This window comes from Anomaloglossus baeobatrachus, chromosome 2 (assembly GCF_048569485.1).
Source record: "Anomaloglossus baeobatrachus isolate aAnoBae1 chromosome 2, aAnoBae1.hap1, whole genome shotgun sequence".
Lineage (NCBI taxonomy): Eukaryota > Metazoa > Chordata > Amphibia > Anura > Aromobatidae > Anomaloglossus > Anomaloglossus baeobatrachus.
This window is the reverse complement of record NC_134354.1, coordinates 455,242,505-455,268,599: the sequence shown is the minus strand read 5'-3', so window position 1 is coordinate 455,268,599 and position 26,095 is coordinate 455,242,505. Positions and strand designations below refer to the sequence as shown.

The 26,095-nt window shown below is 42.5% G+C and overlaps 1 protein-coding gene across 4 annotated transcripts in view; it reads right to left on the bottom strand.

Annotated features, from left to right (window-relative positions):
• Positions 1–26,095, bottom strand: part of TPST1 (tyrosylprotein sulfotransferase 1) — a 138,751-nt gene that overhangs the window by 61,494 nt on the left and 51,162 nt on the right. For all 4 annotated transcript variants that reach the window (XM_075336317.1, XM_075336320.1, XM_075336319.1 and 1 more), the window contains one exon: positions 17,214–18,161. In XM_075336317.1, the coding sequence (XP_075192432.1) occupies positions 17,214–18,064 (851 nt within the window). In that variant the 5' untranslated portion in view covers positions 18,065–18,161. The remainder of the gene's footprint in view (positions 1–17,213; positions 18,162–26,095) is intronic.

Here is a 26,095-nt window from a genome sequence, read left to right as displayed (position 1 = left end):
ATACTCCAAAACTCCTGTAAAATACTAGGGCTTTTTTTGGTGTAGGTCTTTTTTGGTGGAAACATGGTATGATCCATCCATTGGCTGGGGTGATTGTTTAGTATTATGGATGTAAACATATAGGTACCAGTCACACAGATATGTATAGTGCACAATGCTGGCTTACAGCTAATTGGTCAAATTATTAGATCAGCTGGTTTAGAAGTGCACCACACAAGGACAGACTCTCTATTCTCCTCCTACCAATCCTATGGTGCTACATCCAACAAAAATGAAAAATACATAAGGACTTAGTTTATATTTTGGCCACAATACATAGGCTGACAACCACTGTCATGGGTCCTCATTTTTTAGCAAGTCCCTAAACTAAAATTAAGAGGACTTAATTGAAAAAGGCATCACGTATCCTTATACAAGCCTAATCTGTGGTTGTCCATCAATGTTTTTCACCTATGCTACTGCCTGTTATTACTGGGGCCTGTCTGCATTTTGCAGCGTTTTGGTGTTAGGCCCTTTTTTCTCTGATTAATTTAAATGTTCCTATATGGAAAAGTTCTGGCGTCTCCGCTGCTGTTGTAGCAATAACACCCAAGAATGTTAAGTGATTCTAATTTGCAGATTCACACAGCCGTGTAAGACCTTGCCAAATGACTAATTACCAGTTCCTTTGACAGGATATAACTCTGCCAACTAGGTGCCAAGTCACAGCACAGCATGGTGTTGTATATGTTTGCTAGAAATAGCATCTCTCCGTGGTACAATAAAGTGCTCATCTATGGCAGCCCTTTTTTTCCATTACTACAATCACTCGACATACCAGCCCCCCATAACCTTACCTTACCTCATCTAGACCGCCTGACTCACAAGCGAAATTCCTCCTTGCAGGGCCTCTGGCATCCGATCCACAGCTATGCAGTCGTTATATGAATTCAGCATTCAATTGAGCGTAGTGGTTGTGACATTACTACCAGCGCTGTACACACATCTCTAATAACTGAGTAAAAGACAAATTTATATACTATACTAGCTGTACTACCCGGCTTCACCCGGGTTAATAACTGCTGTTAACAAAATAGAATGTATTAACAAAAATGTATTCTGCACACAAACACCACAAAACAAATAGATAGAAATGTAATTATTAAAAGGCAAAAACTAAGCTAATAGAAGCATTTCACAACATATATTTCAACACCACAGATATTCCACACAGATTTAACTAAATTGGCCAAGTAATGTGCTCAGTCTGTCTCTTTCCAGATCTGCCTCTTTCCCCAGTCTCTGCCTCTTTCCCCAGTCTCTGCCTCTTTCCCCAGTCTCTGCCTCTTTCCCCAGTCTCTGCCTCTTTCCCCAGTCTCTGCCTCTTTCCCCAGTCTCTGCCTCTTTCCCAGTCTGCCTGTCTATCTCCTTCTTTGTCTGTCTCTATCTCTGTTTCTTTCCCCATCTGTCTCTTTCCCAGGTCTGTCTCTTTCCCAGGTCTGTCTCTTTCCCAGGTCTGTCTCTTTCCCAGGTCTGTCTCTTTCCCAGGTCTGTCTCCCCGTCTTTTTGTCTGTGTCTTTTCCTGTCTGTCTCTTTCCCTGTCTGCCTGTCTTTGTCTGTCTCTATTTCTCTGTCTCTTTCCCAGTCTGTCTCTATCAAGGTCTTTGTCTTTCCCCATCTATCTTTGTCTCTCTGGCTGTCTCCTCTTTCCCTGTCTCTGTCCCTGTCTGCATGTCTGTCTGTATCTTTCCCCATCTGTCTCTTTCCAGGTCTTTCTCTGTCTGTCTCTTTCCCCATCTGTCTCTGTCTGTCTCTTTCACCGTTTGTCTCTGTCTCTGTCTGTCTCTGTCTGTCTGTCTCTCTCTATCCGTCTCCCCATCGACATCTTATTAGCTCACATATAAGCTTCTTATACTAGGAATGTATTTTTTGTTCCTATAGCAACCACTCACAGTTCCTACTAATAACCTGTAGTTCCAGGCTCCATTTACTTTAATGAAGGCATGTTTTTTGGAGAGTCACTGTAAAGCGTGGGGTTAAATTTTCCTGTCAAACATAGTCTACGACGTTCCCTGGGTCACATGAGGTGTCTGTGCAAAATTTTGTGATTGTAAATGCGACGGTGCGGATACACTTTTCGTTTCACTTTTTCCCCATTATGTAAATAGAGGCAAAATTGATTGGTAAATTGGAACGCGCGGGGTTAAAATTTCGCCTCACAACATAGCCTATGACGCTCTCGGGGTCCAGACGTGTGAGTGTGCAAAATTTTGTGGCTGTAGCTGCAACGGTTGCAACGGTGCAGATGCCAATCCCGGACATACACACATGCATACATACATACATACATACATACATACACACATTCAGCTTTATATATTACAGTACAGACCAAAAGTTTGGACACACCTTCTCATTCAAAGAGTTTTCTTTATTTTCATGACTCTGAAAATTGTAGACTCACATTGAAGGCATCAAAACTATGAATTAACACATGTGGAATGCAATACTTAACAAAAAAGTGTGAAACAACTGAAAATATGTCTTATATTCCAGGTTCTTCAAAGTAGCCATCTTTTGCTTTGATTACTACTTTGCACACTCTTGGCATTCTCTTGATGAGCTTCAAGAGGTAGTCAACGGAAATGGTCTTCCAAAAGTCTTGAAGGAGTTCCCAGAGATGCTTAGCACTTGTTGGCCCTTTTGCTTTCACTATGCGGTAAAGCTCGATTGGGTTCAGGTCTGGTGACTGTGGAGACCAGGTCATCTGGCGTAGCACCCCATCACTCTCCTTCTTAGTCAAATAGCCCTTACACAGCCTGTAGGTGTGTTTGGGGTCATTGTCCTGTTGAAAAATAAATGGTGATCCAACTAAACGCAAACTGGATGGAATAGCATGCCTCTGCAAGATGCTGTGGTAGCCATGCTGGTTCAGTATGCCTTTAATTTTGAATAAATCCCCAACAGTGTCACCAGCAAAGCACCCCCCAGACCATCACACCTCCTCCAGATGTTGTGGTAGCCATGCTGGTTTAGTATGCCTTCAATTTTGAATAAATCCCCAACAGTGTCATCAGCAAAGAACCCCCACACCATCACACCTCCTCCAGATGCTGTGGTGTGAACCAGTCATGTAGAGTCCATCCGTTCACCTTTTCTGCATCGCACAAAGACACGGTGGTTGGATCCAAAGATCTCAAATTTGGACTCGTCAGACCAAAGCACAGATTTCCACTGGTCTAATGTCCATTCGTTGTGTTCTTTAGCCCAAACAAATCTCTTCTGCTTGTTGCCTGTCCTTAGCAGTGGTTTCCTAGCAGCTATTTTACAATGAATGCCTGATGCACAAAGTCTCCTCTTAACAGTTAGAGATGTGTCAGCTGCTAGAACTCTGTGTGGCATTGACCTGGTCTCTAATCGGAGCTGCTGTTAACCTGAAATTTCTGAGGCTGGTGACTCGGATAAGCTTATCCTCCGCAGCAGAGGTAACGCTTGGTCTTTCTTTCCTGGTCCTCATGTGAGCCAGTTTCTTTGTAGCATTTGATGGTTTTTGCCACTGCACTTGTGGACACTTTCAAAGTGTTCCCAATTTTTCGGACTGACTGACCTTCATTTCTTAAAGTAATGATGGCCACTCGTTTTTCTTTACTTAGCTGCTTTTTTCTTGCCATAATACAAAGTCTAACAGTCTATTCAGTAGGGCAATCAGCTGTGTATCCTCCAGACTTCTACACAACACAACTGATGGCCCCAACCCCATTTATAAGGCAAGAAATCCCCCTTAATAAACCTGACAGGGCACACCTGTGAAGTAAAAACCATTTCCGGTGACAACCTCTTGAAGCTCATCAAGAGAATGCCAAGAGTGTGCAAAGCAGTAATCAAAGCAAAAGGTGGCTACTTTGAAGAACCTAGAATATAAGACATATTTTCAGTTGTTTCACATTTTTTTGTTAAGTATTTAATTCCACATGTGTTAATTCATAGTTTTGATGCCTTCGATGTGAATCTATAATTTTCAGAGTCATGAAAATAAAGAAAACTCTTTGAATGAGAAGGTGTGTCCAAACTTTTGGTCTGTACTGTAATATATATATATATATATATATATATAAAAAGCTCACACTGCATTGAAACTAAACATAGGGTGCGACCAATGATAGACCTGAATAATCCCCTTACAGTAACTTCCTTTAGAATCTCTTTCAGGAATTACATGGTTAACATTTGCTGTCAAGTTCAATTTTTCACAAGCCCCAGGAGATTTAGTCTAAAGGAGTGTAGAAAAAGCCTCCTGGGTAATGGAAGAGCATTTCTTGCTGCGTCTAGCCTTCATGCTCTAATTTATGTGACTCCCCTACTTCTGTACAGATTGTAAGATTTTGCCGGGTAGGCCGGCACTCCGCTTGCTTGATTTGGTGAAATGTGTTACTGTGTAATGTCTGATATTGTTTGTACTTGTATGGTAAAATAATCATCATTTATAATTGGTTTCACTTTACCAGTATTAAAAGTCTTTGGCCGATAACTACAGTGCCTTGCGAAAGTATTCACCCCCTTGTTTTTTTACGTATTTTGTTACATTACAACCTGATTAAATATTTTTGTAATCTGATTTGTGTGTGATGCATCAGTATTAAAAAGTCTAAAGGGTGCTTTACACGCTGCGACATAACTACCGATATATCGTCGGGGTCACGTCGTTAGTGATGCACATCCGGCGCCGATAGCGACATCGCAGCGTGTGACACAAATGAGCGACGATCAACGAGCACAAAAACGTTAAAAATCGTTGCTCGTTGATACGTCGCTCCTTTCCTTAATATCGCTGCTGCCACAGGTACGATGTTGTTCCTCGTCCCTGCGGCAGTACACATCGCTATGTGTGACACCACAGGAACGACGAACATCTCCTTACCTGCGTCCACCGGCAATGCGGAAGGAAGGAGGTGGGCGGGATGTTACGTCCCGCTCATCTCCGCCCCTCCTCTTCTATTGGCCGGCCGCTTAGTGACGCCGCAGTGATGTTGCTATGACGCCGAACGCACCTCCCCCTTGAAGGAGGGATTGTTCGGCGGTCATAGCGACGTCGCTGCACAGCTATGTGCGCGTGACGCTGCCGTAGCGATAATGTTCGCTACGGCAGCGATCACCAAATGTCACATGAGCGACGGGGGCGGGTGCTATCATGCTCGACATCGCTAGCAATCGCTAGCGATGTCGCAGCGTGTAAAGCACCCTTAAGTTTGGGAAGTGAAGTGAGAAAGATATAGGCAAAAATTAAATTTATTGGATAAAATAAACATTTGCCATGTGCATATATATTCACCCTTTTTTCTATGAACATATAAAAATATCTGGTGCAAGCAATTACCTTCATAAGTCACATGCTAAGTGAAAATAAGTTCACCTGTGTGCAATCTACGGCTATGTTCACACTGCATTTTAAGATGCAACGTTTTTGGCCCCAAGAAAAAACACAAAAAAAAATGCAACAGTGGCAAAAAACGCATCAAAAAAGCAGGCGTTTTTGACGCATTTTTACCACATTTTGCCCAATGCGTTTTTTAAATGAAATGTATTGACTGAAAGGGCTCAAAAAAGCTGGAAAAACGCAAAAAGAATTGACATGCTGCATATTCAAAAACATAGCCAAAAAAATGCACTGTGTGGACAGCAAAACAGAAATCTCATAGACTTTGCTGGGGGAAGGAAATGCATGCATTTACGTGCATCTTTGTGACCTCAAAAATGCACCAAAAATGCATTAAAAGATGCAGTGTGTGAACATAGCCCAAATGTCCCATGGTCTGTCAGCATATACACATTTTTTTCTGAAAGGCTACAGAGGCTGGAACTCCATTAAGCAAGAGACCACCACTAACCAAACACCATGAAGACCAAGGAGATCTCCAAATACGTCAGACAAAGTTGTTCAGGGTTGGGTTCTAAAAAATATCCCATTCTCTGATGATCACGCGAAGAATCATTACATCCATTATCATCAAATGGAAAGAACATGGTACTAAACTGCCAAACCTGCCAAAAGAGGGCCACCCACCAAAAGACCAGGTAAACCGGGCATTAATCAGAGAGGCAGCACAGAAACCAACGGTAACCCTGAAGGAACTGCAGAGTTCCCAAGCAGAGACTGAGTATATGTTCATAGTACCACAATCAACCATATACTCCAAAGAATTGGCCTGCATGGAAGAGTGGCCAGAAAAAAAGACTTTACTTACAGCCAGGACTGTGGAGTCGGAGTCGTGGAGTCGGAGTCAGTGTCCATTTTGGTGGAGTCGGAGTCGGGATAAAATGGACCGACTCCTAAAATATATAATACATTGGGGACAGTAGTTCAATGCAGAATGTGCTGAATATTTTTTCATAGGAATTTGGGAAAGTTATGAAATGTCCTATAAATGGCTGTTCTATTCATGATCTAAGGCTACATTCACACACAGAGTTTTTGCTGTCTTTTTTTGAAGATGCGTTTTTCAGCTGCAAAACCAGATTAGCTTTTTAAAAAACCACATCACCTGAAAGGTTTTTGAGCTCATAGATAATGTTTTCAAAGTTATGCCGGACCCTCAAGTAACCATAAATGAAGGTCAATGGACACAGGTGGCTGAATTGAAGGAATTACTTAATCACCCATTTACCGTGACTAAAAGATTACAAGCTGAGGATTTAACTCCTGGCATTTTCATAAAGGTGTGGAAGAACTTGCTATTTTGCCTGTCCCAAAGAGGAGGTTTAATCGAGATAGCATTTCTGCTTCAATGAAACGGAGAGAGACACAGCTATTGGAAAATAAAATTCTTCTGGCAGCTGTTTATGTGGACCCAATTCATCGTATACTGCTTGATGATCAACAGCTTACTAAAGGAAAAGAAGCTCTGACTGAGGTAGCAGTTAGGATGAGTGGCTACAGGACTGCCAGGCTCAAGAGGACTTGGGTCCTGACAGTGCTACTGCTGCCATATCTTCATCCTCATCAGATGAGGAGTTTAACTTTGACAAGTATCTGGATGACATGTAGCAGGCAAAGCGTTGCCGCAAGCAAAAATATTTCACTCCGTCTCCTATAGCAGCAGATTGACCAGATTTCAGCAAAATTTTTCACTTGCTCTCAAAAAAATAGAAAAATTCAACCGTTCATTAAAACTGACTGTGCATGAGGCAATTCCTTTATACCCGGAAATTGTTAGAGATGTTGCCCATGTGGTTATGGCTTTGCCTCCAACCCAAGTTACTGTAGGGTGGTTGTTCTGTAGCCTTAACATTATTAGGTCAGATTTGAGGTCATCTATGAAGGAGGATCTGATGAAGGCAATTCTATTTCTTACAACAAATTCATAGACTGCACAAATGTTAGTTAGTATGTTTTTGTGGAAAACTGTTTTTTTCTCCACTTACATAGATTATTACATAGTGTTATGTGTGTGTATATATATATATATACACACATATATATATATATATATATATATATATATATATATATATATATATATACATATATATATATATATATATATATATATACATATACATATATATATATATATATATATATATATATATATATTACATAGTGTATTACATAGTGTATTACATAGTGTATTACATAGTGTATTACATATTTACAATTATTTTTTTGTGTTCTAAAGTTGTATTTCAATAAATATAATTTTGTTCTATCTAAATATCTTGATTATTGTATCATGAAAATAATTATAATGTCTGATGTTCACATTGTACAACAAGACATTTTTCACTTAAATATAAGCAATATATGTGGGAATCGGAGTTAGAGTCGTGGAGTCTGAGTCGGTGCAAGGGAAATTGAGGAGTCGGAGTCGCAAGTTTGGCTTGCCGACTTCACAGCCCTGCGTACAGCCAAAAATTGGAAGGCCCGTTTTGATATTGCCAAAAGACATATGGAAGACTCCATAAATGTATGGAGAAAGGTGCTGTGGTCAGATGAGACCAAAATTTAACTTTTTGGCCACCAGGGTAACTGCCATGTCTGGCACCAAACCAAGCTCATCACTGTAAAAACACCATCCCCACAGTGAAACATGGTGGTGGCAGCAACATGCTGTGGGGCTGTGGGGATGTTTTCCAGCAGCAGGGACAGGGAACATGGACCGAGTCAAGGGGAAGATGGATGGTGCGAAATACAGGAATATTCTTGAGTAAAACCTGTTTCAGTCTGTAAGAGATTTTCGACTGTGACGGAGATTCACCTTACAACAAGACAATGACCTAATGCATACTGCTAAAGCAACACTAGCACCCCTTCCCGCTGAGGCCTTTTTCCATTTTTGAGCTTTTGTTTTTCCCTCCCCTTCTTCCATGAGCTATAACTGTTTTTTTTCCCACCAATATAGCCATATGAGCGCTTGTCTTTTGCGTTACAAATTGTACTTTTGAATGACACCAGGTAAAAAACTCACCAAATACTTAACATATACATATGGCCTTACAAAAACTGAGGCAAAAACGAATGCATACATTTTCTTGGTGCACTCTCTTTTCAACACTATCCACTATATGACCGCAAAATACTGTGGATGGCCCCCATACAGCAGAATGCAAGACATTTATTAGCTTCATTAACTAAATGCTGGGATTTCACCTATGTATATTGCCGAGCTTATTTTTAAGAACATTTTGAGTCTAGTGTGAAACCTCTGACATTTTACCAATGTTATAAAGGTTACGCTGACATTTTTAGCTGCCCGTTGCTGTACAAGATGTGATGTAAGATTCCATGGGCTGCATACTGAATGAGTGGTCTGAATGCCTATGTGTCTGATGAATGCCAGGCTCTTTCCTAATACTAATCTGAGAGATAATCTCCTGGCGGCTTACTTATTTCAGATGTAACTCCATAGGCCTTGGTGAATTTTTATTTACTCAGAGCTTAGATTTGTAGATTGAAAATATTAGCGAATGAAATATTGTAAAAGTAAGCATACAAAGCACAATGACCAGGGAGGGCACCCAAATTACCCGTACAGAAATGTAAATGGAGCGGGTAACCGTGAACTATATCAGCCTACAATCACACCATGTACAATATAAGTCATTATCTTCCAGCACGCGTTATTGGTAAATATCAAGCCACTAATCTGGCGCATTAATGGGGTTTCTGCTTTTAACCCAAACCATCCATACAGAGATTTATTTACGTCCTTGATTAAGAGCTTCATTTGGGAAGAACTTTATATTTTTTAAGCTGTGGAAGTACAATAACTTGCACTTCAGAAAATCTAAGTATGGACGAGATGATTCAGAGAAACAGCCAAAGGAGGACAAATAGTACCACAGAAAAAGAAGAGAAGGTGCTCATAGGGTAAGCATGTAGAAACATTAAATTAGGGACTAAGCAGATGAAGGCTCATCTTACTTGGTTCTGCTAATATAGCCACAACTTTATCAAGCCCTTTATGTGTTGGCAGATATCTGTATCCAGTGGACTAAACGTGGTGCCGTGGTGCTACCCAAGAAGAGTATCAATGTGCCAATTTTCCCAAAGGGAGCTGTTTATTACTACATACTGACAAACAGCATGGATTCATGAAAGATAAGTCGTGTCTAACCAACCTGTTGGGGTTCTATGAGGGGGTAAGTTCAAACCTGGATACTGGTAATGCAGCTGATGTGATTTATTTGGACTTTGCAAAGGCATTTGATACTGTACCACATAATAGCCTTATACTAAAGCTCCAGAAGCAAGGACTAGGGGAAACTATATGCAACTGGGTAAGGAATTGGCTAAAAGATAGGAAACAAAGAGTAGTCATAAATGGAACATTCTCTAAATGGGCTATAGTCAGCAGTGGGGTGCCACAGGGATCTGTGCTAGGACCAATTCTTTTTAATCTCTTTATTAATGACCTTGTGGATGGGATTGATAGTACAGTGTCAGTCTTTGCCGATGACACCAAACTATGTAGAATATTATAAACTGACCTTGATAGTACAATATTACAAAAAGATCTGGATAAGGTGTCAGAATGGGCAGATACTTGGCAAATGAGATTTAATGTTAATAAATGTAAAGTAATGCACCTAGGACGGAGTAATCCTATAACTGTGTATACATTAAATGGAAGTAAACTCAGGACTACAGAACAGGAGAAGGACTTGGGTATTCTCATTACAAATAAGCTGAGCTCAATGTCAAGCAGCAGCTGCTAAAGCAAACAAGATGTTAGGGTGTATAAAAAGAGAGATCAGATCCCGTGATCCCAACGTATTGTTACCCCTCTATAAATCACTTGTAAGGCCACATCTGGAATATGGGATCCAGTTTTGGGCTTCATATTTTAAAAAGGACATTCAGAAGTTAGAGTCAGTTCAAAGGCAGGCAACTAGACTACTACAAGGGATGGAAGGCCTCCCATATGATGACAGGTTGAAAAAGTTAGATATGTTTAGCTTAGAAAAAAGACGTCTCAGAAGAGATCTCATTTATATGTATAAATACATGTGTGGTCAATATAAAGGACTGGCACATGACTTATTTCTTCCAAAGACAATACTAAGGACCAGGGGGCCCTCACTGCGAGTGGACGAAAAGCGATTCCAACAGCTAAATAGGAAAGGGTTCTTTACAGTTAGAGCAGTCAGACTGTGGAATGCCCTACCACAAGAGGTAGTAATGGCAGATACTATAACAGCTTTTATATCAGGGCTGGATGATTTCCTCAGTACACAAAACATTGTTGGTTATAAATGACTTAAGTGACCAGGTGTAGAACTGGTGGAGGAAGGTTGAACTAGATTGACCTAGGTCTTTTTTCAACCTAAGTAACTATGTAACTATATGGAGCTGAAGGACACGCGCCACCCCTGGCTGGCTAAGCCTCCAGATGTTGTGATCGATAGTGATAGCGGTATTTAGAAGGTTGCAAGACTGCGGAGGCTCCCCCTCTCACCCCCATCAGCACTTCCGTGACAAAATCACGGGGAGCTAATGGTTGTCATGACACGCGTAGGTCAATGACCTTTTGGTGTGCCAGATATGGTGGCTTGTTAGACCCAGCCATAGGCCATAGCCATAGATTTCAGTGTAATCTGGCAGATCCCATGTATTGCAATGCATGAGACCAGTGATCAGAGGAATAAAAGTTAAAGTTCTTAAGAGGTAACGAAATAAAGAAGATGAGAAAAAAATTGCAAAAATGATTAAAACTCCCCCATAAAATAAAGAACAAAAAATATACCAATAAATAAGAATATGTATTTAAAAGAAATATAATCTAATAAAGTACACATATTTGGTATCGCCGTATCCAGAACAACACGCTCTATTAAACTCATGTATGTAGAGCGGAAAAAGATGCAGCACGTACCATTGGTTGTGTTTAAAATTAGCACTTTATTGGTGACACGCGAAACACCTGTCACTCCTTTTATTTCACATCCTGCAGATGATGTCCCAATGAAGTGTTATTTTTAAACAGAAGCAGTGGGGAGTGCCGCATATTTTTCTGCTCTACATGCATGAAATATAACATTTTTATTGGCTGGGCACCACATATACTGGTCAATACCTGAAAAATAGCACATTCCTTTTGTGCTATTTATTAGCTTTATTTTTTTGCCATAAATTCTATGTTAACTATGTAGCAGTGCCGACAAATATTATTTTTACTTTGAAAAAAACATCTATAAAACTGTCACACTATTTAACCCTTACAGTGAACAATGTAAAAAAAAATAAAATAAAATAAAAAAAAACGATGCTTTGTCCTTATAACTCTGAAATACAAGTGAAATAAAACGTGATCAAAATGAGGAATGTAAATGAAAATGGTATTGCTGAAAACGCCATCTTGTCCAGCAAAAAAACAAGCCACCATACAGCTCCAGCAGTGCAAAAATAAAAAAAGCTATAGCTCTCAGAATAAAGTGATGCAAAAACAAAACTTTTTCTATAAAATTGCTTTTATTGTGTAAAAGCAGCAAAACATTAAAAAAAATGATAAAAATGTGGTACCGCTGTAATCATACTGACCAGAAGAATAAAACTGTCCTAACACTTTTTCCACACAGCATAAATTTAAATAAAAGGGAAAAAAAAAGTCTGAATTGCTGGTTTTTGTTCATTCTGCGTCCCAAAAATCAGAATAGAAAGCTATCAAATAATATTATGTGCCCGAAAATAATACCAATAAAAATGTCAACTCATCCTGCAAAAAAACAAGCCCTCACATGACTGTCAGCAGACATATTGAAAAATTATATTTCTCGAACTATGGTGTAATATAAAAACTTTTCTGCAAAAAAAAAAAAAAAAGTGTTTTTTAGTGTGTGATAGTAACTAAACTTAAAAAATGATAAGAATATGTGCGCACGTTGCGTTCTGCCATGACAAATATTGTGCAGCGTTTTGTCACTACATGTGCGTTTCAAAACGCAGCGTTTTGGATGCATTTTGAATGCAGATTGGATGAGTTCTGGATGCTTGCTCTGCCATAGGCTAGCGCCACACATCCGTGCTGCCGGCACGTGTTTGTCATTTTTTACACGTACCGGCGGCACGGAGACACTTTAACCAATGCTACCCTATTGTAGCAGGCACACACACGTAAAACCACACGGAACGTGTGTCCGTGTGCGTTTGTACGTGTGTGCTTTTTTGAAAGCGCTGACATGTCAGTGTTTTCTCCCGCAGCACGGGTGTCACACGGCCCGCACCCGCACCACACGGGTGTAGTGTGGATGCGGTCCCGTGTGACACGCACCGGAGAAACCACACATGTCAGTGAAAAATAAAAAAACATTAACTCACCTTCTCCAGCCCTCCTGTCTCTGCCGCTGCTGCCTCTTGCTGCCGACCGCCGCTCATTATTCTCATTGAATATTCACTTCAATGCCTGGCAGCAGCAGCAGCGGGGAGACGGGAGGGCTGGAGACCGAGGATCAGCACCACGGACAGCAGCGCGGACATCAGGAAGGACCAGGTGAGTATAATAATTACCGGTTCTACGTGTGCTATCGCGGATAGCACACGTAGAACACACGTGTCCCGCACGTACCAGAGACACGTACTTACCTGCATGCAACACACAGGGAAAATACGTGTCTCTCGGCACGTGCGTGAATTTCACGTGAGTGTGGCAGAAGCCATAGACAGAGGGAAAATATCCAAAACGCACAAAAGAAGTGACAAGTTGCTTTTTAGAAATTTGGCATCCAAACGCTGTGTTTTAAAACGCAACGTGAGCATGGAATTTGCTTAATTCTCATAGACTCTGCTGGGAACGCACAACGCATGCATTTACGCTTAAGTTTAAAACGCTGCGTAAACGCATGAAAAATGCAACGTGCGCACATACCCTAACGCTGTAATTTATCTGACCCAAAGAATAAAGCCGTTTAATCACTTTTACCGCATGGTGAACGGCATAAAAAATAATTATTACTCTGCCTCCCAAAGATCGCAGTGCGGCTGCGCTCACATTTATCCTGCACTCTACGCCGAGCACTTACATGGGGGTTTGCATGTACATCTCAGAAAAATGTGTTTCGGACAGAACCCCTAATGGCAGGTTCCTATACAGAGGCAGATGGAGTCACTTTGGACTCCCTTTGGTATATGATCTGGCCATGCCCATCTTTTTAGGTGTGCATAAAGGTGTAGTTGACCACCTCTTTTATGCACAGCTTAAAAGCCAGACAACACTGAACAAAAGCCACAATGAGTCCACAATATCTCTATTGCATGATTAGTGAATGGATCTGTCGGGGGTTCATCTGAATCACGTAAGTTTTAGTAGATTTAGATGGAAAGTCTGATGTAAATTCTCATCGTAGAGGATGGGATAAAGGTGAACTGATCCAAAATGCCACCAATAAAAGCTTCTATTCAACCCACAAAAAAAATTCGATATTCAGGTTCGTCATCTGTTAACATAAATATAGGTGTTTCCACACCAATTGCACAAAGGCTCTGGAAAAGCACTATGGCTCCTAGTCCTCCAAAATAAATCCAGCTAAATTTGCACTCCCAAATCTAAAAGCCCCCCTCACTTCTGAGCCCCACAATGTGCCTATTCCACAGTTAAGGCTGCTTTCACACTACGTTTTTTTAACATGCGTCCTGAATGTTTTTTTAACGCAAAAACGGATCCAGTGCAAATGCGTTTTCATTTCAATGCATTTGCAATGGACTCGCGTCAACATGCTTTCACCTGCGCTTGCGTGCGTTATAGTGAGGATCCAGCGACTTGCAGTTTTTTAACTTTTTTCAAAAACGCTACTTGTAGCGTTTTTGAGCTGCGTCCAAATACTGCAAATTGCTGGATCCTGACTATACTGCACACAAACGTATGTGAACGCTGGTATGCTGATAGACAGGATCCTGCTTGCTCTACTGAGCATGCCCAGAAACTAGCCTGGTGTGATCAGTCTTTCTCTCCCCCTCCCTCTCTCCCCCTCCCTCTCTCCCCCTCCCTCTCCTCTCTCTCTCTCCCCCGCCTGAGAGCTGCGGAGGCTCGTAACCAAGGTAAACATCGGCTAACTTGCTTGGATAACCGATGTTTACCTTGGTTACGTGTGCAGGGAGCCCGGCTCCTAGCAGCTGCAGACGCTCGTAACCAAGGTAAATATCGGGTATCCAAGCAAGTTACCCAATGTTTACCTTGGTTACGAGCCTCCGCAGCTGTCAGATGCCGGCTCCCAGTCTGTCACGTTCAGTTCCCCTCACTCCCGATCACATGAATACAATGCCCGCCCATAAACTTCAAGTGACAGGATCCTGCAAAATAACACTTGCGTTTGCATGCGTTTTTCTTTGTAAAAACAGGATCCGCTTTTACAGCAAAAAAATGTTCATGACGCATGTTAAAAAAACGTAGTGTGAAAGCAGCCTAAGAGTCCTTGTTTAGTATTACTGTAGTGAGGAGAGTCCGCTTAATTTATGTGGTGTGTGTCTCCAGAGGCTCAAGATGGGCATTTTTTTGCCAAATTTTAGATATTTTCATAAATGTAACTAATATTGTCGAACATTTACAACTAATATGGAGTACTCACGAAAAAAAAAACTATTCCAAAATCACAGGGATATGTTAAAGCATTCCAGAGTTACTACCTAATAAAGTGACACTGGTCAGATTTGAGAAATGAGGCTCGGTCATTAATGTACAAAGTGTGTCGGCCCTTAAGGGAATATGGAGGAATTTATAGCAATGACACAACTAATGCTCACAGACACAATAGCTACCCGAAAATCTAAATCTGTAAATAACATATAAGGATTAGATCACTATAAATAGGTCCATATCATAGTCCTATGTGAGGTCCCTTTGGAAAAACTAAATTTAAAAAGCGTCTTCTTGTAAACAATGGGTGTAAAGATAACCTCAAACTTGACAATACACACAATATTGTGTTGGGCCTATGTACTGAATGTATACCGAGCTGGCATCATTGTTTCTCTTGTAAATGTGTTTCATACCATAGACTTTTATGGATAAAAATTAAAATACAAATAAACACACGAAAAATAGCAAACAAACAAAAAAATATTTGCACTTTTTTCATGAAACAACTTTACTAAGGCCTATTTTGCATCAGTGTTTCATCAGTGTGTGATCAGTATTTGGATGCCAAAACCAGGAGTGTCTCCAAAACACAGAACTAGTGTCAGTCTTTCAATTATAGTTCTTCTCTGTAAGTTCCACTCCTGGTTTTGGCATCCAAATACTGATGAGACACTGACGAAACACTGATACAAAATACTGATGTGTGAAAGAGGCCTAAGGGCGGCTTTGCACACTACGACATCGCAGGTGCGATGTTGGTGGGGTCAAATTGAAAGTGACGCACATCTGGCATCGAATGCGACATCGTACTGTGTAAAGCCTAGATGATACGATTAACGAGCGCAAAATCGTCGTATTCGTATCATCGGTGCAGCGTCGGCGTAATCCATAATTACGCTGACGCGACGGTCCGATGTTGTTCCTCGTTCCTGCGGCAGCACACATCGCTGTGTGTGAAGCCGCAGGAGCGAGGAACATCTCCTACCGGCGTCACTGCGGCTTCCGTAGGATATGCGGAAGGAAGGAGGTGGGCAGGATGTTTACATCCTGCTCATCTCCGCCCCTCCGCCGCTATTGGCCGCCTGCCGTGTGACGTCGCTATGATGCCGCACAACCCGCCCCCTTAGGAAGGAGGTGGGTCGCCGGCCAGAGCGACGGTCGCAGGGCAGGTGAGTGCATGTGAAGCTGGCGTAGCGATAATTTTCGCTATGCCAGCTATCACACGATATCGTACCTGCGACGGGGGCGGGGACTATCGCGTGCGACATCGCAGCATCGGCTTGCGATGTCGCAACGTTCAAAGCCCGCCTAAGGCTGAGTTCGCACGTAAATGCTGAAATTTCTGCAGCGATTTGACAGCACATGTGCGCGTCAAATCGCTGCAGAAATACTGCGTAATGGATGCAGTTTTTTTGTAGAAAAAAGCCGATTTCCTGCGCTCTGGCTGCTGCCCCCACCATAGACCAGAGTGGGAGCTGCATCCAAAGCGCACGGAATAATTGACATGCTGCTTTTGTGAACGCACGGATTTGAGTCAAAATGTTAGCACCCAAATCGCTACGTTCAAAAAAGCATCGTGCGCACGTATCATGCACAATCTTCATAGATTGTGCAGGGGACGCAGGACACATGCATTTACGCTGCAGTGCTATATGCAGCATAAATGCATGTAAGTACGCAACGTGCGCATGAGCCCTAACAGTGATTTTCTGGGCATAACTTCCTTCATCATCAACAAATAGACTGAGCTCAGTGATTGGATTCAGTAGTCACATGTTCTGTGATCGTGGTGTCATTGCTGCAGCCTGTCAATAAAGACTGGGCCAGCAGCAGAGGGGGAGCACTGGACCTGAAGAGGGCTAGTAACACCTTACATGTTTTAACCTAGTGGAAACCTATTAAAAGAGAAAAAATAATTCCCACAAAAAGATTTTAAGGGCATATTTAGTATACTTGTTTTTTAAGGGGTCGTCTATGGCTTATTAGCCAAGCAGAGAAGCAGCTGAATGGGCGTTCATTGCTTACAGCAACTGATTGCAATATGGTCTGTATTTAGAGCATTTTTCCAAAGAAGTTTGGTGCAGTTTTTAATGTGCAATGCATGTACATGCTTTATACAGGATCGATGGAAATCAGTCACGGCTAAGATCTCTAAAGACTAATACCTACTTTGACAGGGATACCCCTCCAGCTTTGCCAATCATCTCTTCATGGTGTAGCACAGCATCATTCCAAGGTATTGTGAGGAATTTCAGTAATGTTTTCATCCACCTCTCTGGATGTAAAACCAGCTGTTCATAATGCACCATCATACACCGGTCGTAGCCCACCTCAATGCACTGATTATACATGGTCTCTATAGCACGGTTCCACTTGGTTAAACAATCTCTATAGCTATTCAGATCAAAGCCAGCAATAGTAACTTTCCTAGAGATCATCGAGTGCACAGAAGCACGTCCATCTCTTACCATCAAGACAAATTTTGCATTGGGAAATATTTTGGCTAAATAAGACAGTGACTTTAAAGCAAATGGGTCTTTGTTACACAAGTACGGTGCAGGTTCTCCATGTTTCACTATTATTTCCAGTAAAAAAGCCTGCATGGCTGCATCTAATACTTCATCCGTTACACCAGCCTCATCCAAGCGGATTTTCTCCTTGCTAGACCGGGCCCACATCTGTTTGACAGCTAAGATTCGTGGAATAACTCTCGTCTCTTCTCCACACCGAATCTCAGGATGGGCATCGAGCATGGCACGCATTAGTGTAGTTCCACTGCGAGGTACTCCTCCAATAAATATTAATGGCATGTCCTTGTTATATGCAAAACTAGAATTTGCTTTTTGCTCAGTTCTTAGTGTTGCTTTGGGGCTTTCCATTTTGACAGGCTGACTGCGCTCCTCTATTCGGTGGTGGCACTCCATTGCGTGTTGACCTAGGTAGAACACTGTCACTGAGCTTATTACCAGGCAGGCCAGCAGCAAGTTTTGCTTTAGTTTTCCAATCATTTTGACAACCATGCCTCTTGGAATGAGACAGATGGAATTGTTGCGGTTTTATTTACAGCGTCATGCCAAATACATTTTACTCCAAAAAGGTGAACGCCATCTGCTTTATCTGCAAAACAAAAAGTAAACTCATAATAATTACTATGGATGAAACAGACAGAGAACGGCTGGCTAAATGACAATCCATGGGATGCGGAGAAACATCAATTAAAGAATGCAATAAAGTCCACAAAACAAACTAAGGCAATTTTAATCAAATTAATTCCAATCCATCAGATATATTCTTTATCAGTAATGAAATAAGCAGGAATGCAAAGGATACATTGTTGAGTTAATAATACGAGATCTCAGCATCTTAACAAATAGTACATGTTGGGAAACTGAAAGGGGTTAGCCACTACTAGAATAAATCCTTCTCATTCCACAGGTTTCCTCCAGGTAAAATAATGAACCCTATACTCACCTCCCGTACTGGTGCCCTTCCTGCAGTGTCCAGGATCACAGTGCGGGGGCTCATGTGGGGTTGTGACCTCCCGTGAGCCCCACGTCCGATTAGCGCCGGTTTCCTTCTCCCCGCCTTCGGACCAAACAAACAATCAACAGGAAGTGAGAAAAGTCGCATCGCTCACTTCCTGACCTATTATTAAATTCACTTTTTAATATACTTTTTATAAAAAAAATTGCTCATTTTTAAAAATTTTCATATTACTATCTACAGTATGCACAGAAAAACCTTGCCATTTTCACAATGGCCACTGGGCCTTAAATTAGGCTCATACTGTTACGGGGGGCTGTCTGATAATAAAACCTAAAGGAATATCAGACAGTCAGGGTCCACCATGCAAAGACTCTGCTGCAGACTATGGCAGAGGATAAGGGGTATATAAGTGTGCCACTGTAAATAGTAATAGCACAAGTGCAGAGTGCAATACCTCTGTTAAACTCACAGAGGAATATAATTAGGAAATAAAGCAATTGCTCCCTTGCTTGGAGGGTGTGTGGAATGGTCTCTGTTAAAGATCACAGAGACAAAAGCAGTGAGTGTGAAATGGCACCTACCTAGGTCCGTTCCTCTAGTGGTGCCAGGAGACGGACAGCAGCGTAAGCCGCACAAAGCTCCTACCTGCGTTCGCTCCACTAGTGTGCGAGGACACGAACCACTAGATATGGCACCTGCCTAGGTCCGCTCTTCTAGTGGTGCAAAAGAGACGAACAGCAGCATAAGCCGCACAAAGCTCATACCTCTGTTCGCTCCCCTAGTGTGCGAGGATACGAACAACTGCCAGACGCAGTATAAGGAACGTTACCCTAGCGGCAACGTCCACCTACGAGTAGAATCACAAGGCCCAGCCGGACCATGTGTCTCAGGCACCTGCCTATGTCCGCTCCACTAAGAGGTAAGGAGACTGCAGCCGAAGCTGTAAGGTATAAGAACGCTACCCTGCCGGTAGCGCTCACCTAACATAGACAGAGAGATGCCTAGAGGAACGCGCACAGAGCGTCTACTCTTATGCATGAACCAAGAGGACTGAGCGCCGGGTGGCGTGCGTCAGGGTCTTATATAGACTCTGTGCCTCATCCAAGATGGAGGACACCAGAGCCAATCCGCTGCCAGAATGACAGCAATGACGTCACGCTGGCCTATCACCGAGCAAAGCGTCACAAGCACATGACCAGCGACCAATCGGCATAGAAGGTGTCAGAGACATGTGACCACGTGTCACAAGCACATGACCAGTGGCCAATCAGCTTAGAAGGTGTCAGAGACATGTGACCTCGTGTCAGCGATGATGTCACCCGCACATGTGCAATGGCTCCAAGATAGGACTTAGTCTCCAGCGCTTGCACATGTGCAGTAGCAAGAAATCCGGACATAGTCTCCAGAGCCACAGCAACCGTAACACATACCACGGGTTCTTTTCAGCAGTTACATGAACACAGGCAGCAATAGACAGGATCTTACTTATTGACTTGTACAGGAGAATTTTCTAGGCATGCTCTTATCTGGGTAAATGTCATCGTGAAAGGTTGGGGGAGAAAGTGATCTGTGACTTACTTAGGCTGCTTTCACACATCCGGTTTTTGCAGTGCAGCTCAATCCGGCTCAAAAACCTATGCAACGGATGCGGCGAAAAAAACGGATCCATTGCATAAGTTTTTCCATGCGGCCCGTCCGTTTTTTGATGGATGCGGCTTAATACTGAGCATGCGCAGTGCAAAAAACCGCATCCGGCCATCGGATGCGGTTTTTGCTGCAGGACGCCGCATCCGGCGTCCATAGACTTGCATTGTAAATCGCGCCAGATCCGGCGCGATGCGGTTTTTTTCGCCGCACAAAAGACCGTGCCAGACAACATTCCATCCAGCCGCCGCATGGGCTAAATATGCCGTATCCGGCAAAAACCGGACGCAACGCAAGGGCATGAGGCACAATACGGTGCTAATGCAAGTCTATGCAGAACAAAACGCAACCGGCGGCAAAAAAAAAACGGTTGCATTTATTCTGCAAAGCGCCGTATTGTGCCACTTGGCAAAAATCGGATGTGTGAAAGCAGCCTTATTGTGAATGGTGGAAACTTTGTTTTCTACTATAAATAGAGGTATTACCTTTCAGTGTCATGCCATCTGTGCTGATAATGAGACTGTTGAAAAGTCACCTGTACATAACAGGAAGTATGAATCTAGTATTAGGCCTAATGTCTACCATAGAAAATTGTAGGAGATTGGTGTGGGTTTTTTTTTAATAAAGATAGTGATATGGAAAATTGAAAAAAGCATTCTCAAAGAACAAAGTAATACATTTAACATTTAAACAACAGGTTATTTTCTGATAACACAGTCCTTTCAACCAAAATCTCTTAATCTTCTGCAAATACAAATGTGCACAACTAAAACTCTGATACGACCACAGTGAAAATTGTGATATATGAGCCAAAAAGTCACAAAACGCTAAAAACTAGACCATAAATAATAAAAAAAAGTGTAATAAACATAATATCTTACCTATATTTTGAACATATTCAGTTCCACATTATTTTATAAAAATCAATTTCTTATACACTCATACGGACAAGGCATCCCAGCAGATGAGGACAGAGGACATACCCGGATCTGACAGGCAGAGTGAACGTGACTCAGCTCCTCACTGCATTGCCTCACAAACTAAACAGTTTACGTATTAATATCACAAAGCACAGGCAGGATCCATTCCTGCAGAGCACAATTATATTATCATGTAGTGACGCACATTGGCAGTATTTATACACTCCTCCATTCTGTGAAGAAGGTCAGCATGAAACGACTAGGACCAATCATGGCTTAAAAGTAGCCTCTGACTATTAAGGAAGGCACAATTGATTTTCAGATAGAGGCTGAAATTAGAGGCAATCGCTGTGTTTACTATAGTAGCGATATTGGATGGATTACTTTTAGTACATTGTACATACAAGTCATCATTTTTCCAGAGAGATAAGGAGGACCCATCTTTCCTTACCTGTTCTACCGTACACATTTTGGCTAGATTAATGAAGCATTTGATAAGCAGAAGACGATTATCTTAACAGCGCTCTACAGAAGTTACGTCAATAGAGATAAGTGGACCTGTGAAAGTTTGGTTCAGCCGGACTCTAGATAACACTCTGTTCTGGACCTGAACCCCACTGGGCAGTTCGGGCCTCCGCCTACATACAGTCAGCCATAAATAGATCATTTCCAGGGACAGGGAGAAGGGCAAGATATATTGGGGTTTTTTAGTGCACACTACATCCGATAGCGCTGCTTTGATCCCCAATGCGAGCCATTCAGAGACTGCATGTGGCTCGCACCGGCCGAGCACTGAGCGTACCGGAGCACAGCCATGCTCGATCGAGTGGTTAGAAAACGAACTCCAAACTTGACCACTGATTTTTTTTTGTAAAGTCCACATTCGGTATGAACAATGAACTTTACTGTTCGGGTTCTCTCATCACTAAAGGTCAACAGAATAGGCTACTACTTGAGATTCAGAACTGTTTGGGCTCTGGGTGTAGAGATGTTAGGGCAGGGGTGGGCAATTAATTTTCCCATAGGGCCGCATGAGAAATTGGGATGGTTTAAGAGGGCCGGACTAATATAATTAACTCAGTTTTACCCAATACTGTATATAGCATATATACTATCCCTTCATATACAAACAGTAAGTTACGGACTGTGTGACCCCTCGTGGCCCTGCACGCACACATGTCCTTTTTTTCTCTGGCAGCACAGGTGTCACACGGACCGCACACTGATGTGATCTGTGTGACATCAGTGTGACAAATACCAGAGAAAACACGGGTCTTTTTAATAAAAAGATTTTCTATATTTACCTCTCTCCAGCGCTGCTGTCTCTGGCTCTGCTGCCTCCCACTCCTTATCGCTGGTAATTATACTCACTGAATATTCACTGCAGTGAGCAGCTGGAAGCAGGGACAGCGCTGGGGACCGCATCGCTGGGTGAGTATACAGGTGTGTGTGTATGTTGAGAACCTGGAAGCCGGAGCATCTCGGGGACTCGTCACAGTTCCCAATGAACTCTGATGAACCTATGAAGCTGTAGCGTGGGTGTCGCAGGATGGTCATCAAAGTTCATTGAAAACTCTGATGACCTCCTGGAGGTCACTGTGCTTGCAGAATACTCACCTGTCCCTGCGGTGATGTCCTCAACGGTGCTGTGCCCGGTGCTGTCATCGCGATGCTCCGGCTTCCAGGTCCTGAGTGCGGTGAATAATCAATGAATGAGCAGTGGTCAGGAGCGGGAGGCAGCAGAGCTGAAGAAAGCAGGTAAATATGGAAAATCTTTTTATTTCACAGACTCGTGTTTTCTCCGGTACCTGTCACATGTATGCAAACAGGTACCGGAGAAACGCAATCAGACCCTGTAATGGCGGTATGGCGCTGCAGGGGGCGGGGATAGAGCACGTGGTACCCGATGTAACTCCAGTACCACTCGCAGTTACGGGCTTTTCTCTCTGCACGCACGCACACGTACATACACACACGCACACGCTATATACATATATACACAAACAATCCCCATATACTACATCACTACACCCCCATATACACCTGTAATATACATCACTACACCCCCATATACACCTGTAATATACATCACTACACCCCCATATACACCTGTAATATACATCACTGCACCCCCATATATACCTGTAATATACATCACTACACCCCCATATACACCTGTAATATACATCACTGCACCCCCATATACACCTGTAATATACATCACTACACCCCCATATACACCTGTAATATACATCACTACACCCCCATATATACCTGTAATATACATCACTACACCCCCATATATACCTGTAATATACATCACTACACCCCCATATACACCTGTAATATACATCACTACACCCCCATATACACCTGTAATATACATCACTACACCCCCATATACACCTGTAATATACATCACTACACCCCCATATACACCTGTAATATAAATCACTACACCCCCATATACACCTGTAATATACATCACTACACCCCCATATACACCTGTAATATACATCACTGCACCCCCATATACACCTGTAATATACATCACTACACCCCCATATACACCTGTAATATACATCACTACACCCCCATATACACCTGTAATATACATCACTGCACCCCTATATACACCTGTAATATACATCACTACACCCCCATATACACCTGTAATATACATCACTACACCCCCATATACACCTGTAATATACATCACTGCACCCCCATATACACCTGTAATATACATCACTGCACCCCTATATACACCTGTAATATACATCACTGCACCCCTATATACACCTGTAATATACATCACTACACCCCTATATACACCTGTAATATACATCACTGCACCCCCATATATACCTGTAATATACATCACTACACCCCTATATACACCTGTAATATACATCACTGCACCCCCATATACACCTGTAATATACATCACTGCACCCCCATATACACCTGTAATATACATCACTGCACCCCTATATACACCTGTAATATACATCACTGCACCCCTATATACACCTGTAATATACATCACTACACCCCCATATATACCTGTAATATACATCACTACACCCCTATATACACCTGTAATATACATCACTGCACCCCCATATACACCTGTAATATACATCACTGCACCCCTATATACACCTGTAATATACATCACTGCACCCCTATATACACCTGTAATATACATCACTACACCCCTATATACTACACCTGTAAAACTACATTGCCATATACTGCATCACTACACCCAAATATTACTCACCAGTTACCCTCCACTCCACTCCCCCCATTGTCCCCTCAGGTTACTAGTCACCACTCACCTTTCCCTCCTCAGGCACCTCCGTACAGGCTCCCGCTGACATCCTTCTTCTCTTGTACGGCTCCCCGCTGAGCTGCTTCCTCTCTCCATAGAGGCCCCGGCTGCTGCATCTTCTTCTCCTGCCGGGGCGGGAACTTTTCAAATGACACACACGCGCACCGTACTGACGACATCAGGGCGCGCGCGTGTGTGTCACACAGAGAAAGTGCCGGCAGGAAACAGAGGACAGATTCCTGCGTTCCGCTGCTGCACTGTGCGGTGCTGCAGTATCTGTCCTCTGTTCCCTGCCGGCACGCAGCGTGTGATGAGGGCAATCTGACCACGGGCCACCCGGAGCCTGGAGCTCCGGACAACAGGTCAGATTGCCCTCATCAGTGACCGGCCAGCAAGGACGCCCGGAGCCAGGCGGGCCGGTCACAGAGAGTAGGCGGGCCGGATGTGGCCTGCGGGCCGCACCTTGCCCAGGTCTGTGTTAGGGTATAGGCATAGAGGGCCTTGTTAAATCCTGTACACAAATTTAGTTTGAAAAAAAAAGATTTAGGTCCATCAAGCTGAAAAATAAGCGGTGTCTTTACTGCTGTCATGTTGCAGATCCAAGAGTACTCAATGAGACTTCTGGTACGTGTAGCAAGGCATTTCTCACTTCTGCTTCGGAAAACCTTCAGACCTCTGCATATAGAATACCACAATAATTGGATTTGCCACATTCTTCCCAAGCATGAAAACACCAGACAACACTGCTCTTCTATCAGCATCCTTCTAATGTAGCCAAAGCTGCGCTGACACCTCAACCTTTCCTCTCATTCTCCATAGCATGGAAAATATAGCCACTGCCAACTTTTTCTCTATTTTCACACAGGGCATCTTTTGCTGCGGTTTTGAGGTCACACAGATGCCCCTAAATGCATGCATTTCCTCCTCCCAGCAAAGTCTATGAGATCTCTACTTTGCTGTCCACACTGTGCATCTTTTGTTGCCTGCATCTTGGCTGTGTTTTTGAATATGCAGCATGTCAATTCTTTTTGCGTTTTTCCAGCGTTTTTGAGCCCTTTCAGTCAATACATTTGATTTAAAAAGCGCATTGGGCAAAATGTGGTAAAAATACATAAAAAATGCATTGCGTTGTTTTATGCATTTATTTTTCCTGAGGTGCGTTTTTTTGGGACTAAACACTGCATGTTTATGGTATAACAAGATGCCGCATGTGAACATATCCTTACATTTGGTCAAAATTGTCCTTGAAGCTCCAAAGCTACACTTTAGGGGTTTCTTACATACTTGCACCTGTTAACTTGAAAGAGATCACATAATGGTTATAGGCACCAGGGAGTCCTTACAGATGAGATGTAGGGACTACTGGAATATGTGCCTTATAAATGAAGTAAAAACAGAATAGCTTTAACCCCATTGCCACAAAAAAGTGTTCAATTTTGTTAAAATTATGTTAAAGTTCTTGTATATGCCTTGTGTTGTTAGATTATCCATATCTGACAACTGTAGAAAAAGACACAAAATCACACTTTGATCTAATGCCGCCAGGCAAAAATTAAATACCTGAACATGAGGTTCTTGGTGTAACATTCTGATCAGACTGTGTGAAGCCCACTGCCAGATCACGGCGAACCTCTGAGTGGGTCCCTAATCTTTGCCTTGAAGGT